Below are 18,715 nucleotides of genomic sequence, written 5' to 3'. Positions count from 1 at the left end.
ATAGCAGTCAATTAACCTGAGATTACAAAATTTGGTATAAACAAAGCCACAGAGGAGAGGCTGTCATGCGAGAGGCAGTGTGGTCTAGTGGGCCAAGCACAGAATGGAGAACAAGGATCTCCTGCATTCTACTGGCTGTGATACAGACTCCCTCTCTGGCCTTGGTCAAGTCTTATAGCCTTCCTGCCTTAGTTGTCCCATTTGTAAAACAGGCATTATACACACTTCACAGGGACATTGTGACCCTTAGTGGTTGTAAGGCCCGATGTAAGTACTAAAATCCAGCAGACTCCACATACAGGCCACCAGTAGGTGGGAGCCTCCCAGCCTCAGCCATGCAGCTTATGGGGACAATTAGCCCCTGTGGACATTGCTTAAAACATCAGTAGCTATCTATGAACCACAGGCCCAAGCGGTTGGGCTATGCTGTTCCTATCACAGGAAAGAGGGATGGAACAAACCTGAAAAAAACCCCAACATTTTTTTAATTTTAAAAATCACCTTGTTAACCCTTTCCCATGCCACCCAACCCCTCAGGCCAGCCCTTGCACACAGTGGTGCAATAAGAGCTGGCTCTTGTCCAATACTTTTTGGGGATGCAGTCACCCAAAAAAATTAAAGCCAGGTCTGCTGAAAATTGCACACAAAACTCTTGTTAACAGTCCTGCAAGTGATTCAGTGAATATTTTCTGAATCAAGAGATCTCCTTTAATTTTCTCTTGACAATCGTATCCTCTGATTTAATCAAATCACCCACATGTGCGCCTGCTTAAAGGACATCCTGTTCCCCCCATTGGAGATGCAGTATTTTTAGTGTCCTACTAGCACAGAGTAAATGCCATTGTGATGCTTTTCTGTGACACTGCTGCCTTGCCCCCACAAATTATTAGTTCCTATTTTTTCTGGGATCCTTAATTTAACGCTCTTCTTGTGACACTGCACTGAAATCCCAAAACACTGTGAATTATGTTCTTTCTCTCTAAGAAAAATAAAATTATGTATTGCATCTCCTGCATCACAAAATTGCTTTCAAAGTTCAGAATATTTGGCCCCTTCACATGGAACTTAATGGTGCTTTGCTAACTCCAGATTCTTTGCACATCGTCTTCAGGACACAGTGGCAAAATAACTGAGCAGAGCACCTATGACTTATAATATATAACCTGCAAAAGACAGAGTGCATAATTCGTGTTAATATTGTATATCATTTTGAATCCTAAGTGTGCAGTAAAATTCCTGTTAAAGGTAGAGCATTGCCAGTTTTTCTTTTTCAACTGAGGCCATGTCTAGAAGTTCCAGCTCAGTTTTTAGCTAAGCAAAACTCCTCTTGTGTGCAAGGAGGTGTTTGTCATTGTTCAAGCAAACAACCAAAAGCCAAAGTCTGCTCTGATCTACACAGGTGTACATCTGGAATTACTCTTTAAGACAGCAGAGTTACTCTCAGTTTTCACTTAAGTGACCAGGAACAGACATTGGCCCTTACTGAGGATGTCAGGATGTATCCCTTCATTATTAATTAGATGTCTGTCCAGTGCTTTGAAAATACAAAGCACTATACAGGTGCCAAGTATTAGCTCCTACCCTCTCCCCTTTTTGTATCTCTCACTAATCTTTCCAACCTGAGCTGTTCTTTGACTTCTGTAACCTCTCGATCCCCTACTTATTATAGTGGCTGCCGGCACACCATGGGCTCATCCCCAGCCTACAGCTTGGTGAGATTTAACCTCTGCGTTAAACATTTCCAACAAATTCACTGCCTGTAACATGAAGGGGGAGGGGAAAGATTTCATACAGACTCATTCTCTTCCCCTCAGCTGTAGTGCTTGTCAGATGCATTATAGATGAATAAACATACATTTTTAGACAGCTCCTCAGATCAAAAAGCTCACACAGCTTCCCAATGTGAGCAGGATTAATCTCAGATAATTACTCTATCAATTTATGATGACACATAGATCTCATTAAACAAATTTAGTAGCAGTAGATTTTCTAAAAGGAAAGCATTCAAAGGAGCCAAACTCAGTTAGGAAGTTTCAGTTTTGTAGCTTTTTTTTTTTTTACTACTATTTGATCCAGTCCACCCCTTGATTGTCCAGAAACAGCGTCGTGTGCATGCAAGTGAATGGGGAGCATCTGTCTTTACTCTATTCATGAAGGAATCCTCAACATGGCAAGACAAAGCAATGCAAATTCCAGTCTCTTAAATCCTAAATGCCTGTTGATGTCTAAAGGACAACAGGGCTCATAAGAACTGTGAATGCTGGAAACTAGATTTACATCTGTGTGATGACTGTAATGTATCCGATGTGGCATAACTGGTAATCCAAAGGGCATGTCGCACCATGCAACCAACTGTAGATGCAGTTCAAAACTATCTATCCTCAGCACTTCCATTACTTGATGTAACGGGGGAAGCCTTTCAACCTCTGTCTTATCAGAAATCCTCACAGCCTTTCTTAGCCTGAGCCAGTTTTCAGATGAGCAGTTGTATGTCTCAAGCTCCAGTGTTTTCCCTACTCCAGAAATATCATGTCAATCAGAGTTTCTCCATCTTTCGTTTTGTTCCTCCCCCCTCAAACCTCTTATTTGCTTGTGGAATAGTAGCCTGAATCCCTTCCAGTCTTTCACTAAGATCTGTTGAATTCCCCCCTGAGCAAGTCCAACATCATACAAGTCAAAACTGTCCTGCCGTATGTACATGAAAAAGTAGTGGGACCCCTCTCCCAACTGGTGGAAGCCTTAAAGCAAGATGCTGGGTTTTTACTTCACGTAGGCTTATTTTTAGGTGTGTTGTCAGGCACACCTTCTATTTAATAACAGGAGGAAACAGGTAATCCAAAATAAGTAGGAAAACTGAAAACTGAACTACTAAAACCCAAGACTGCTCTCTGTACTATACAGGTTCTTATACTGTCCTCATGACTGTAATATCTGAGTGCCCTCCCATAATGCATTAAGCAATGTGACCCTCGCTCTGCTCTTCCCCTCTGCATGTTATCTTAGTTATTTCAAACAAGTTCTTCTTTTATCACCAGGAGCTTTGAATTCCCGATTTGTATAATCCCAGTACTCTCTGAACAGTCTAGTGTGTGGGCGGTCAGTATTTGTTTTGGTAATCATCACCAAATTTGGTATTGACATTCTGGAGTCAACTGACCACCCCATGAAACAAAAATGCATGCTGTTGTGGTTTTAAGGCTCGACAAGAACTGCCAACAGCCGTATCACAACAGCTGTGTGCAGTCTTCATACTTTTGACAAGCATGCGGCTTTGTATCTCTAAAGCCATCTTGAAATCTTCAGAGTCCAAATAAATCAGCAGAATCTACTTACTGTAAATGTAAAGCACTATTGCTTTGTTGCTAATATTTCAGTATAAACCACCAAAAAAGAAAAGACTGAATGAAGCAATAGTAGAACACTGATCTCTGCAACGTCTTACTCTGAAGACAAAGAGTTTATTGTGAAATGACATTTAACTAAGTTAGACACTTGTTTGGTTTCCTACACAATGAGAATATAAGAATATTTCTTTATAACATGCATATATCATACTAGCGTCCTAATTATACAACAGAAATTCTCCTCCCAACTTTTCCTCTGTGCAGTAATATCTACAAAGACTGTAGACATATGTACTGGTTGGCCCAAAAAAAAAAAAAAAAAAAAAAAAATTGTCTGTCAGCTTCAGAGTAATTTTGGTAACCATGCAAGTTAATACATATAACATCTTTTTTTACTGTACTAGCTGTATGGATGTGCAACTAAACAGCAATCATCAGGCTTGGTGGATTTCACAGCATCCCAAAGTCACTTTTGCAGGTGATTGCTTGATTTGTTGTTTAATTGTGACTTCGAGGAATTGTTTGTCAAAAGGCTGCTTTGTTTCGAAGATGTGTGATAAGAACCATTGAAAACGAAGACTGTATTCAAAGACTAAAATAAAATCCAATCCAAAAGCCAATTACTGCAGAATGGATTAATGGTCACGGAAAGAATTCTTCCCCAATCACCACCGAGCACATCATTGCTGCACAGTAACTGGATTACAGCATCACTTTCATTCAAACCTGACCCGTTTTTTTTTTTTTTTTTTTAAAGATCTGTAGCTTTAAAAAAAAAAAAAAAAAAATTAACATAAACCAGTCCTCCTGTAGGACAGTTTAGCCTCTATTTTTAGCAGGATGCTTTGCTGTCAGATACATGGGTTCTTTAACTGCTTACATAACTGACTTTAGGAGGTTTGCCTGGATTAGTAGACCTGGAGCATGAGAGAGAGATGGGAAGGAATGCAAAGCAGAGCAACATACATTTTCATCTGAAAATAATAATTAATATACCTTTTGCTTTTGTGTTCTCCCATTACTACCCTCCTGCAATATAAAAGTTTTCAGAAAGGTAAGTTGTATTGTGGAACATTATATCATGAGTGAGACCACATGACCTGGATTTATAGTAGACAGTTTCCATATAATTCCTTGATCTGATTTGGCGGTGGCTTTTTAGAGTAAATCTGAGTTGTTCTATTCCCAGCTCTAAAGGTGACATTGGAGGGAAGGGCTAAAGATACTCAGTATTTGAAAGCAAAAGGCTGGAGTGCTTCAATGGGAAGAAAAGTAACCGTGTATAATTTAAAGTCTTCTCTTGTGGTGTAAAGGTTTTGATCATATCCACGAAGGTGCCTAATCTACAATCAGTAAACCTTCAGAGGTTTGCCTTTTAAAATGTACTTTGAATTTAATACCGAGGAGGCATGAGAAGAGTCTGCTTGACTGGAAGGGTAAAGCTTTAATAACACTCCAGCTATAGACTAGAGCTTAATTCTGTCTACACATACTATCTCTGTCTCAAATAAACACAGCCAGTTCTGTCCACTGTGTGTGTGCGCGCGCATGTGTGTGTGCGCGCGTGTGCTTTTATTATAAAGGCAATGCTGTAATAGGGAGCAGTTAGAAACCAACTTTCATCTTTGTGCATGAGTCAACTTCAGTTTAGTGTCTCAGTCCAGGTGTAGTATATGCTGATTCCAAGAAAATTCAGCAGTCTAACGTGATAAACTCTACAGTCGCACCATGAACCTGGACAAGTGGGTATTCCAAAAATGGATTAATCCGTCGTCATATTTGTACTTAGAAAGTGGGCTGAAGCATCTTGTAAAGTCATCACCGTTTTTATGTTGACATTGTAAACTGCTTAGTTATTGCCTTGGAGATCTTTATCTCTTAGGCATATTAGGTATTTTAATTATGTATGTGCACTGTACTAAGAGTTATGCTTTGTGTAACTGAGAGAATTTGGCTAAGATTAATTAAAGTTGTTCTTTTCCTTTCTCCCCCACTGCCCGTCTTATTTTGTAGGTGGACGCATCTGCTCCTTCTCCCCTTGCATTGAGCAAGTTCAAAGAACCTGCCTGGTTATGGAAGAACATGGTTTTACTGAGATTAACACTTTGGAAATTCTGCTTCGAGTATACAATGTTAGGACAATTAGCTTGCAAATCCCTGACCTTGGAAAAGCAGCCGAGGATAATTCTAGCACTGGGTTTGACAGCAGCAACCAATCAAATCAAGGTAATCTGCAGCAGGGAACTGCCCAGTTTAAAAGTGGTGTGCCACTCAGAGAAATGGTAGGTCATACTGGATATCTGACCTTTGCTACCAAAAGTTTATTTTAGTATACTTTGGTCTGCTTGGGTTTTTTTTTTTTTTTTTTTAAGGTCATCCAAACTTTTACTCGTCAGGGAATTCCATATATAGTCAGATTCTTTTGGAATATGCTTTGTTTAAATAACATGTGAGCAGTAACCAGATCAGCATAGACAGAAAGTTGAAGGTCTGGAACAGTGCTCTGTTCTGTCAGCGAGCAATGATAAATTAATAGCTAATGGCAATTCACTGGAATTTGCAAAATTAAAGTCACTTGCTGATAAGTCTTGTTTACAATCAGCTGTTTTCTTTTTACTTTCTGGAATCTTTTTTTGATCTCCCCACTCCCATCAGTTGCTGTGTTTGGTTTTTCGTTTGTTTGGTTGGTTGGTTTGATTTTGCTTAAGTTATTTTGGATTGGTGTTGCTCTTTGGGATATGAAAGATCCTAATTGACTCTTTTTAGATGCTGAAGTTGTGAGCTCATAAAGCAGTCACGATGAGCGGTCACAGAACAAGTGTTTCCTTTGGCTGTATAGAGGATTATTTTCAGTGTGTTCAAGAACACGGTCTCTTTACCCCATCCCAGACTGGCATCTAGTAGTCAGTTACATTACACTGAAATCCCACAAGCATACTAGCTGTTGGATCTGGTTTATAAGAATATAGTAGGAACATCATTATAAAGGCTTCAGCCACGATGGCTCAATCATACCATAATCTTATGATAGAGCAGCTGCTTTCACTTTTTGTAAGTCAGTTGTGAGAATTCACCGCAAAGTATTTTTATGTTACTTTAACACTTTGTAAGCAATGTACCTGAGTTAGTTTTTTTAAATAAGTGTTGTGTTACTTGACAGTGCTGCAATAATAGAATGATGGAAAAATCACTATTGGCAGGATTTCTCTCTTAATAAACTGCAACAGTGATGTAAACTTAGTAAAATCATACATCTACTTTAATAGTAATTTACTAGACCGCTTATTATTGGGTCTCATATATAAAGCTAGTTGGTGTGTTTGATCTATTTGAACATCAGATTAAATTTTGTATTTACAGATTGAAAGTAGTGTACTTATTTCTGAGGTTCTACATACCTCTTTTTCCTTTTTTTAATAAATTCTCTACAATGTTCTTTCCAGCCACTGGTATCTCTTTGTTCATTGCTTCCCTGTGTGTAGTATTTTGTGCAAAACCAAATATATTGATCCATGCTGGGTACTTTCTTTTTATATTGCAAACTGCTGCATGAAAATTTGAACCCGATTTCTCTCTCTTCTTGACAAAATTAAACAAAGCTAAGCTTTTAACATGTTACAGCAGAATACTAATCTGTAGTGGTTTAAAGAGAGCTCAACCAACCACGACAGCACAGATAAACTGTTGAGCAGATTAAAGGCAGAAAGCAATTCTGTTGAATTCAATCTGTTATATAAGAAGTTCTACAGATGTAGCTTTCCTCCTGAAATGATATGAAAGTTTTATTCCCTATGGATGTTAATGGCCCTAAGGGAAGCAGTAGGTGTGCTGCTATCCCATTCATTTAGATGTGTAATTATAGATTGAGTAAGTGAATGTGTGTTTTTAAACTCAGAGCTATTGAAGTAATGCTCAAGGCCTGACTTAAACCAGAAAAGTGCAGGGAAATGCCAAGTTAATACTGCCTGTATGTCCTTACCCCGCCTTGCTGTGCATAGGTAGTGCTGGATCTCTGGACGTTGACACGGCTTACGTTTCACGTGTGCTGAAATACCTGGTGCCAACAGGGTGAGTTAAGGATGGAATTCAGCCTAAGAGCCACAATATTTCTTTGATACAGACATTGTTAGTAACTTAATGTTTGTTAGAATGGAAAAGGACAATATAAAGTTTCAGCCCCACAAGCAGACTTGAAATGGACATACTGAAGGCCCTTACAGAATGACAGCCAAGCCTGACTGTTATCTACTGATCCAAAGCCCCTTCAAGTCAACCATAGTCTTTACATAGACTTCTCAGAACATTGATTTGGTCCCATATTGAAGAACAGCAAATATTCCCATGGAGGAGAATGATCTTCTTTACCTTTAAGGTGCTGAAATGGTAAAAGGCTTCTATGTTTTAGAAACCAACCACGCTAACTCTTGGAAAGCCGAGCCCAGCCCCACATCACTTCCCGTTGTGCTTTATGCTGAAGGAAGTAGAGAGAATTCAGCATACCTTCCACTGACAAGGGGCTGTGTAACTGGATATCCACCATCTGTCCCTAATTTAAACACCCTTATGGTCTCCTGTATTATAAACTTCTTTTAACAAGGCATGCTGCCAAAGCTATTAGTGAATCACAAACCTGTGTCCAGCCTCACATTCTGGGTAAGTCTGACTGGTGTCACTTGTTTATGTCCCACATGTTGAGGCTCTGATGTCCATTTTAAATCAATATTTAGCCTTTTGTCTAAACTGAAATGTCTGTTCGTTCCTTGTCTCCCTCCCCACCATTCTGACCGGTTCAGGTGGCACGAGCAGTGCTTTGTGCGCTGATTGTCAGATTGGATACTTTGGTTATTGATACTGAACTTTTATATTGCAGTAGCACCGAACAGTCACGACCCTCTTGGTCTCCATTGTGCTGGGTGCTGTGCAAATACATTACAAATAACAGTCCTGTCCCAAAAAGCTCACAGTCTAGGAGACAGGAAGTATCGAGTCGATGAGATGAACGAGTGGGATGGGGTGGCTTGCGGCAGCTGGGATAACAAATATAATAGTATGGGTGCTGCTATAACTATTATTTTTGTATAATAAGGGTAACACCAGTCCTGGAGCATGACCCCGCTGTGCAATTCTTAGCCAGTCAGGCACAGCAATCACAGCTCATCACCTGCCTAGCTGTTATCACATAAGTGCAAATTTAATTTCTCCTCTCTGACCATAAAAGTAGTTTAACTGCCTTGAAGGGACAGGGCAGCACAAAGTTAGAGAATCACATGCAAGTAAAGTACGTCTGCCATCTTCAGGGAGCATTTTTCTCCTTAGGGTTGTGCAAGGTCCCTTGTGGGAGGAGATGGAACCACTGGGCTGGTTTACAGAGGGACTGTGCGTGCAAGGCTCCTCTTTGACATCAGGAGCTGCAGGGACTCTGAAAAATCAGGCCATGTGTTCATTTGTTTTTAAAAACAAAAATAACCCCACACAACCGATTCTGCTGTTGCTGCACTGGAAGCACCATCTGAACAGACTGTAGTCCAGGGATGGAAATAGCAAGTTCTGAGTAGAACCTTTGGATATTTCACAAATCCACTGTATTGCATTTTTGATTATATCAAAGTGCTGACAATCCAGTCCTACTGTACCGCCTGTGTCTCCTGCAGCCACTGTATTGTATAGCAGCTGCTCCTGACCACTTGCTGTGGTAACATAAGTTCACGTTAGGCTTCCTTCTTCATTAATAAGGGGCAGAGTATAAAAGGCAGATAGATAAAGGGTAGGATTTTCAAAAGCATTCAGCCATGGCCTAACTCTGCTGCCATTGAAGTCAATAGTGGTGTTAGGTGCAGGGGGCATTTAAAAAAATGTATCTACTTTTCAGGAGTTAGATAAAGAGAAAAGAAAAAGGGAAAGACATTGCAATATAACTATAAGACTGCAACAAATGTACACACAAATGTGGCAAGCCAAATAAGGGGGGTAGGAGGGACACCACAACAGAAAGGTCTATGTTTGCGTCAGGGGAAAATGGTACTTACGTCTCAACAACGGAGAGCATTTAAATGGATCAGGTCTCTTGTTTGCATTTAAAGAATTGTTTTGTTTGAACAAAAAGGAGCCAGATTGTGTTATTTCCTTTCTCTGTACATGATGGCTTCTGATTGGAATTAGTCTGCATTAGTATAAACGTAGGGAACAAATGAATCTTCCATGAAACTGGTTTAAAAATAACTCTAACTGCTGAATACCCAGTGGGTGTCATACCCAGCCCTTACCTTCACCTGTGACTCAGTGTCCTTTTGTTGAAAATATCAGTGTGTAACACTGGTTTCCTGATTTCATTGGAAAATGGTTTTGAATTTTTAGATTAACTCTATGAGAAAGCTGTAAAGATAATTACAGGAACAAGCTGGAAACACTGAAATGTGGTGATTCTGCAGATAGTTAAGTAGCTTCATATGCAGAATGAAGACATGCTGGCTGGTTGCTTGCATGGAATGCCCACTGTGGACATCATAATTGCACCTCCTTTACAACTGAGCTCTCCCTTCCCAACGTCGCCTGCCATGAGCTTGCCTTCAAGCAGAGGGCTGGCAGGAATGCACTCCCAACGCATGTAAGGTCTAAGGTGCTGCTCCTAGGATTCACAGGTGACTGATGAAGTGCCACCTGTTTCTTTGGCAGCCACAAGAGCTCTCCTCTTCCTTTCATCTGCTATCCCGGCAGGGAGTGAGAGGGCTGTTGTTTGACATGCAAGTGTCAAGTGTGTCTAATTGTAAAGGCTCAGATGGCATTGCTATTGGAGAGTAGAGCAACTGCGGAGAAGATGGCACTTGCAGTGTTAGCAAGGTTGCCTCTGAATCCATCTGCATTTGGCTGGCTTTTCTATGCCCTAGTGAAAATGGTATGCTGCCTTGGCAACAGGCATGGTGCTATCCAGACGGATAGTCATCTATGCACATCCCAAAAGACCTCAAACACATTTGGTCTTGGCTTGACCAGGATTTAAAGGTACGTTGCTGGATCATGTGAATCAAACACATTTTAAAAGCCTAGGTTAGCCATGGCAGTGTTGATTTTAATGCATATTAAACTGATCAAGTTCTGACTTAGTAGGCTACTTAAAACCAAAGGGAAGCCTATGTACTAAAGGGCAAATGGGCTCTGTCTTGATTAGCGTTTAGATGGTGTTAGATCAAGCTAGCAAGCTAGAGAAATGTAGCCTAGACAAACCTACCATAAGGTGGGTGCACAACTGGCTGGAAAACTGTACTCCTAGAGTAGTTATCAGTGGTTCACAATCGAGCTGGAAGGGCACATTGAGTGCGGTCCCACAGGGATCTGTCCTGGGTCTGGTACTATTCAATATCTTCATAAATTATTTGGATAATGGCATAGGGAAAACACTTATAAAGTCTGTGGATGATACCAGGTTAGGAGGAGTTGCACGTGTTTTGGAGGACAGGATTAGAATTCAAAATGATCTTGACACACTGGCTAAATGGTCTGAAATAGGATGAAAATCAGTAAAGACAAATGCAAAGTAGTACACGTAGAAAGGACTAATCAATTCCACAAATACAAAATGAGAAATGACTGCTTAGGAAGGAGTACTGCAGAAAAGGATCTGGGGGTTAGAGTGGATCACAATGTAAATATGAGCCAACAATATAATACTGTCACCACAAAAGGGAACATCATTGTGGGATGTATTAGCAGGAGTGTTGTGAACAAGACACGAGAAGTAATTATTCCACTCTACTCAGCAGTGATAAGGCCTCAACTGGAGCATTGTGTCCAGTTCTAGGTTCCACACTTTGGGAAAGATGTGGACAAATTGGAGAAAGTCCAGAGGAGAACAATAAAAATTATTAAAGGTCTAGAAAAGAACCTTTTCTACAAGGAAAGATTGAAAAAATTGGGTTTGTTTAGTCTTGAGAAGAGAAGACTGAGGGGGGACAGGATAACAGACTTCAAGTAAGTAAAAGGTTGTTATAAAGAGAAGGATGATAAATTATTCTCCTTAACCGCTGAGGACAAGACAAGAAGCAATGGGCTTAAATTGCAGGAAGGGAGATTTCAGTTAGATGTTGGGAAAAACTTCTTAACTGTAAGGATGGTTAAACACTGGAACAAATTACCTAGAGAGGTTGTGGAATCTCCGTCACTGGAGGTTTTTAAGAACAGGTTAGTCAAAGACCTATTAGGGATGGTCTAAATAATACTTTAGGCCTGCCTCAGTGCTGGAGACTGGACTAGGTGACCTATTAAGGTCCATTCTAGTCCTCCATTTCTCTGATCAACATACCTTTGAACTCTAGGCTTGGCCTTGTCTACTTAGCAAACTTCATACCTATGATTCTCTCTACCAGTGATAGAAATGCTGGAAATATATAGTGTGGCATGACCCATGGGTCTCAAACCTGAGTCTGTAGGAGCAGCCACGCTCCAGCCCTCCATCTGGCAGTCTGCTGATGCTTGCTTACCTGGGACCCATGAAGCCCAGCCACAGTTGGATGCTCCATCCCTGCAGTCCTATTGGCAGAATCCCAGAGCAGCCGATTGGCCTGCTGGCCTTACTTAAGCCAGCAGCAGGAATAGGAAGATGTCTGAACAGCTGGGCTCCACCCTGTTCTGGATTTTGTGCTTCCCTGACTTGATTTCCTGACCCAGCATGACTCCTGGCATCTGATTCTTGGTTCTGACCTCCAGTTTGTCTCCTGCTTCTGACCTCCTGGTATCCTGACTCAGCTGACTCCCGTCTTGTGGCTGGATTCTGGCTCATACTACTAAGTCGGACTGCCTGTGACCCAGTTATGACATAATGTATTGGGTGGTAAGTGTTTATGCCATCATGTTGTCTAACCTCCGCTGCACTGATGGTGGGTTATGGTTACAGTGAAATGTGCATCAAGAACCACCTGCAATAGGCAAGACTGTCTCAAATTACTACTGTAAATTGTCCCCAAGATTTCCACCGCAAATTTGACTTTTAAGCTGTGTTTGCGCTAGGGTTGAACCAATGGGAGAGCACTGCTGGTGCATTGTCTATCCTTGCTATGTCCTTTTGGTTTCAGCTTTAAGTGCCAGCAGCCATCTGTGCTATATAATAGCAGTTGCGCTGCCCTGTGCTACCTATCCCGTGTTCTCGTTACAACTTCCTGACACAGTGACTTAACGGGAGCTTTAAAAAGCTCCATATAACCTAGGACATTTGAACGAGCACCTGGGTGGTAATGCTATTTCCTACTCCTTTGCTCAGAAGAGAGACCAGGATGGATGTTCATGTTCAGCAAGAAAAGTTTGTGTTGGAGATTTTGAGACATTGTGAGCCTTCTAGGTGGCTGCAGCAATGTGATGGAGGATATTCTGGCAGCGATCAGTACGAGCAGATCCTAGCTATTGCTGCAATGATCAGATACCTTCTTCCCCTCTCTCACTATCAAACAAGCTGTGTTGATCAAGGTTATATTCACTGGATGGAGCACTGCCTCTGGGTCTAAACCACAAGCATAGGCTGATGGGCCTGAGTTGTCCTGGAGGTGTCAGTTGAGCAACAGGAGACTTTTTTTTCTGCCCTTCTCTAGTGAATGAGCCCTGTCATTGTAGCATCAGGCTTACAAGGATGAACGTTCCCCTCGCCATGGAAAATAGTGGTGATTGCCCTGTGGAAACTGCCTGCCCTCGATATCTGCTGGTGAGTTAGGCATCAGTTTACGGTAGGGAAAGCCACAGTGGGAGCTGTTGCCATGGAGGTGTGCATGGACATACCTAGTGTCCTGCACTGAGATGCATTATCAAAGGGGCAAACCTTTGAGAACAGTGAGCGTTTATATTCTTGATCCGTGCAGGAGCTGCTGATGGAACCTATGTGCCTGTTATGTGCTCCCCCCAAAAGTCCAGGACTATATTAAATCGTACTTGCTGGTGATTCAGGGCATAGTGGATTTTCATGGCAGGTTCCTGAACTGGTACAAAGGGTGGCTGAGCAAAGTATAAGACGCCAGGATGTTCAGAGTCTAGACTTTTTCGAGAAGGGGTAGAGAAGGACTCGTTGACAATGATGGTGTTTGTTCCCTCAGTGTTTCTGGGTGTATCCACATTTACTGTGATGAATGAAGCTATTTGTAAGGTTGCTTAAGACTTATTGCACTGTGTTTCAGATATCTCCTTTCAGGAATGAGTAAGGCACACTGTGTCTTCCACTGTCTCCTTCCTGTAACTCCTCAGCAAAAATAAATATTCGTATCCATCCCACTTGTTGGCTCTTTTCTTTTTCTCTGTACTCAGAACTCAAAGTTGGCTGCTATGCTGCATTCCCTGCTCCCCCCCCCCCATTAGCTTTTCCCCCAGATGCTCCATTCTGTGAGTAGGCAGCACAGTGAAAGCAAGTCTAGATCCCTGAAGCACTGACTGCTGCTGTTTTAGAGCTGGGGGACCTTGAGAGTTTTACTTTGAAGAATGCATGAAGAGCAGAGTGCATCAGAGTACATCAACTGTGGAGACAGGAGCTGAGAAATGTCTGGGGTTGGAGGATGAGAAGGATGAAAAATTACCCAGATAAGCTGGGAGGAAGGTTTTAATCAGAAAAATGTGAATGATAATTGGGAATCATATAAGAACTACTTTACTAGATGCTCAAAAAGGCACAATTGAGGAGGAAGGCTGTACAGGTTAAAAAGACAGACATAGTTTAGAGAGGAAATGAAGGGAGCTGTAAAAATAATATGTAACAAATAGAAGAAAGGGGAAATGATTGAATGTAAATATAATATAGTTAATATAAACCAGAAGTTAGGAACTGTAGAAAATTGATAAGGGATGCAAAGCCACACAAGGAGAAATTTATGACCACTGAGTTATGGACAATAAGATCATTTTTAACTATATTAGGAAAAAAAGTATCCTGACAATGTTATTGGTCCATTACTAGATAGAAATGGTAAAATTGTCAATAATAATGCAGAAAAAGCACAAGTATTCACCAAATACTTCTGTTATGTATTTTGGGGGGAAAACATGACATAATCTCATCGTAGAGTGATAACACTCTTTTCATTCTACTGGAGGATGTTAAACAGCAAGTACTAAAGTTAGACATTTTTAAAATCAGTGGGTCCAGATAGCTAGCATCCAAGAATATTTAAAAAGCTAGCTAAGAAGCTTGCTGGACTGATGTTGATTTTTTCAACCAGTCTTGGAGCACTGGGGAAGTTGCAGAAGACTGGAAGACAGCTAATGTTGTACAATTTTTAAAAGGGTAAATGGGATGATCTGGGCAATTATAGGCCTGTCAGTCTGTCAAGATAATGGACTAGTTGAGATGAGAATTAAAGTAGGGTAATGTAATTAATGCAAATAAACATACATTTGTGGAAAATAGATTCTGTCAAACTAACTATTTTTTAAATGAGATTGCAAGTTTGGTTGATTTCTACTTAGACTTCTGTAGGGCATTTTACTTAGTACCACACAACATTTTCATGATTTAAAAAAAAAACTAGAAAGATATAAAATTAACATGGCACACATTAAATGGATTAAAAACTGGCCAACCGATAGGTCTCAATGTAACTGTAAATGGGGAATCATCAAGCAGGTGTTTCCAGGGGTGTCCTACACTGATTGGTTTTTGGTCCCATGCTAGTTATATTTTTATCAAGGACTGTAAAAAAACATAAAATCATTACTGTCAAAGTTTGCAGATGAGACAAATTGGGGCAGTGGTAAATAATGAAGAGGACAGGTTACTGACGATTTTAAAATCAAGATTGGCTGGTTTTTCTCAAAGATACGCTCTAGGAATGTTTTTGGGGACGTGTTCTGGCCTGTGTTATACAGGAGGTCAGACTAGATGATCACAGTGGCCCCAGGGCCTTGAAGTCTATGAATCAGTGAAAGCAGGTGAATCTGCAAAGAAGCAGAGCAGCAGGAATGGGACTGACAGAGAATGAGAATGTGGGGAAGGGGGGCAGGACACAAAGAGAAGTGAATGAGAGGAGGGCTATGTGAAGGGCTCTCACTGCTTCCCTCTGCTTGCATCAACCCCTGACTCTATCCATACATGGAGATGGTCTTCAGTGCACACACCACACACACATGATGCACACACACCTCTGCACTGGAAACGCCCCAGCCCTCCTCCAACCCTTAAAGTGATGCCCCAAAGTTCCACTCATTAAGGGAAATGAGCAGAGTTAAACACCCAGATCTGCATGGGAGGAGGAAGAGGGGCAAGGGTTGTTGTGAAAAGAGCAACTCCACACAGGTACTTGGAGGAAGCTCCTTCCTCCCTGGTGCTTCCCATAGGGTTTTTCAATGAAGGGCAGGTCCTCCAGATAAACCTATTTATCCCCTTGTCTGAGTATCATAGATCAGAAACCTGGGTGATGAGCCAGGAAATCTAAATCTTGCATTTCCATGGTTCAGTTTATTTAAGCCACTAAACAAGTGTTTTAACTTTCTGTGTAAGCAGTGACACTGCTGTGATCTACAACTGATGGGTAGAAAAACAAAGCTCCTTAGTGACTCCATTCAAGTCACACATGTTCAATAATATATAGGCCATGAATCTGTGGCACTGCCACAATGCCATTATGAGACTCAGTTACAAAGTGGCCTCAATAAGCCTTGGACTACATGCCCTAGAAGGATTTCAGGCTTCTTTGATGTGCATGATCAGCAAGAGGACTACCTAGACTCAAGCATGGGCATTGGGTGAGATCATTGGACAAGAGGTAAGTTCTGGTTATCTACCTTGATTGGTTTATTCCTGCTTAGCTAACTCTAACCAGCTCCTTTCTGGTGGGTGGGTTTTAATTGTTTTCTACTTGTACCCAGAAACAAAGGTGACGGATGCATTTAGAAAATGGTCCAGCACTTCCAAATATATTGTTAATCTTCATCCAGCACCAATAAAAAGAATGCAAAGCTACTCAGTATCTGCCTATATATAACTAATGTACAAACCAGGCTTTTGTATGGTGACAAATTGAACATCATCAAGTGTTCACAAATCTGTGGAGTAAGGTCCACAGGAGCAGCCCAATTAGACATTCTTATTTAGAATATAGACAAGAAAATCCCTGTGAAATAAAATATTTGTATTATGGTAGCCCCTAGAAGCCCCAAGTAAAATCGAGGCCCTATTGTGCTAGGCGCTGCACATACACATAGGGTATGTCGCCATTGCAGCTGGGAGGTGTAATTCTCAGCTTGGGTAGACACAGTCACGGTAGCTCTGAGGGAAGGAGCACGGTAAAAATAGCAGTATGGCCACAGCAGCATGGGCGGGGTTGCACTAGGCACCCAAGTATGCACCTAGGACCTTGGACAGGACTGTGCTCAGACAGCTAGCCCAAGACACTGCTCATGCAACTGCAGCCACACTGCTATTTTTAGCGTGCTAGGTCTGTCAAAACTGGCATATGTACATCTGCCCAAGCTGGGAAATTAGCGGTGGTGCTGGGGCGGGGGGCTGTGGGGCTTTAGCCCTCCCCCCCCAAATTTTACCTTAGACTCCCCATAGCTATCCTGTAGCAGCCACCGTTCTCCAGCCACTCAGCTCTGAAGGCAAAGCACAGGGAGAGTTAGACGCTGACTGGATGCCCAGCTTTGAAGGTGGCAACACCACCAGCCACAGCAGCATAGGAGTAAGCCTGGGCAGGGGGGCCTGAGGGCAGCCCCCAGCCCATGTCCCCACCCACTGGGGAAGGCTGCCCAGGACAGGAGGAGGGGCCAGGGCTCCCCACAGCTGCTCCGACTGACCCGCTCTGGCCTGGGTTCTTGGGCCATGCCCCCCACAGTCACTGCTCCCCAGGGGCTCTGCCAGCCTTGGAGCCAGGTTCTCCCGCCCTGACGGATGTTGCCAGCTGTAAGCAGTCAACGGGTGTGAGGGAGCTGAGGAGCAGCTGCATTCCTGGCCAGGGGGCAGGGTCTCTGGGAGGGGGGGAGGAGGAGGAGGAGACGGGGTTGGAAATTAGGAGGAGCAGGGGATGGGGCCACAGAGAGGGATGGGGACTTGTGGCAAGGGGAAGCACAGCCTCCCCGGATTTTCTGTCTAGCCCACCTCAGCCCCCCCACCAGGAAGAGGTTGGCGCCACCCCTGTGGGAAATACTTCTCCCAGTTACAATGATGATGTACCCCTAGTGAGAGAGAGTCCCTACCCCAAAAAGCCTACTATCTAAACAGACCAACAAACAAGAACTATAGGGGAAACTGAGGCATGGAGAAGTGATGTGAGTTGCCCACGGTCACACAGCAAGTCAGTGAGAAAGCCATGAATAGGACCCAATTCTCCTATTCCCAGCTCTGCTTTATCCACCAGGTAGAGCATGCTACCTCTGAAAAAATATGAAGGATTCTGCATCGTCTTCAAATCTAATAGACTCCTTTACATCTGCCTACTCCTTGCTTTATGTCACTTCTGGTTATGGAAATGGGGGAGTAGGCTGTATAAAAGTCAATGTGAATGTAACATTTCTCCTGAATGGAACCAAATGTGAGATTTCAATAAGATAAAGATCTCTCTGTCACACAGGTTATTTCTGATCCATCATGAAATACTTACTGTAATTTCTCGTACAGGTTGAGCTTGATCCTGCAAATATTTAATCCTCTAGATAAGGGTTTGCCTGATCAGGGTCTTAGATAAAAATGTTTGCAGTTGTCTTGAGACATTGATATTTTGTGTGCTGTTCAGGTACAAGAATGATGCTACATAAAATCCTAAAACAGATAGATAATATTGTGTCCTTCATATCATGCTTTTACTGAAGGATCTCAAAGCATTTCACAAATATGAATTGAGGTGGAGATTTTCAAAGGCACCAAACAAAGTCAGGAGCGCAACTCCTATTGACTTTCACTGGCAGTTGGGCAACTCCTTCTCATAGGCTCTTGTGGAAGCCATGGCCTCAGTCTCACAGCAACCCTGTGCAGCAGACACTTACAATGTTGGCATACTCATTTTAAGGGTAGGAAAAACTGAAAACAGGAGCGCTAGTTGTGCAAAACCACGAGTCACTTGCAAGGTCAGAAACAGAACCCAGCATTCCTGGGTCCCAGTGCTGTGCGCTAACAATTACACGCCTTCCTAAATAATTAGTTTTCTAATATCCATCAAGTATTCTCATCTTCTAAAGCAAAATTATTCCCACTCTCCCATGATAGGGATGGCTTTGCCCACAAGCTCCTATAGTACCTGAATTATAACTATGTAATTAGAGAATATTCACCTTGTCATGACTCATTACCAAAGCAGAGCACGCAACCGTATCAATGCTTAATGATTTTCTAAAACTCTAATTCATTTTACTAAATAGTCACTTTCATTAATTAGCTGAATTAATTCAACACAGGATTAAAATATTTATGGCAATCT

At 42.0% G+C, this 18,715-nt stretch overlaps 1 protein-coding gene across 3 annotated transcripts in view; it reads left to right on the top strand.

Annotated features, from left to right (window-relative positions):
* The window catches only part of TRMT61A (tRNA methyltransferase 61A), a 100,610-nt gene that overhangs the window by 19,458 nt on the left and 62,437 nt on the right, over positions 1 to 18,715 (top strand). Inside the window, exon 4 of one of the 3 annotated variants that reach the window (XM_067555006.1) lies at positions 5,358 to 5,570. In XM_067555006.1, coding sequence (XP_067411107.1) covers positions 5,358 to 5,570 — 213 coding nt within the window. Of the gene's footprint in view, positions 1 to 5,357; positions 6,780 to 18,715 lie in introns of those variants that run through there. The other 2 variants (XM_067555004.1, XM_067555005.1) reach the window with 2 other exon arrangements.

Source organism: Emydura macquarii, unplaced genomic scaffold (genome assembly GCF_026122565.2).
Source record: "Emydura macquarii macquarii isolate MOO-44397 ecotype Brisbane River unplaced genomic scaffold, CSIRO-AGI_Emac_v2 contig_1551, whole genome shotgun sequence".
NCBI classification, from domain to species: Eukaryota; Metazoa; Chordata; order Testudines; family Chelidae; genus Emydura; species Emydura macquarii.
Note: the sequence above shows the minus strand (reverse complement) of the source record. Positions and strands in the feature narration are given on the sequence as shown.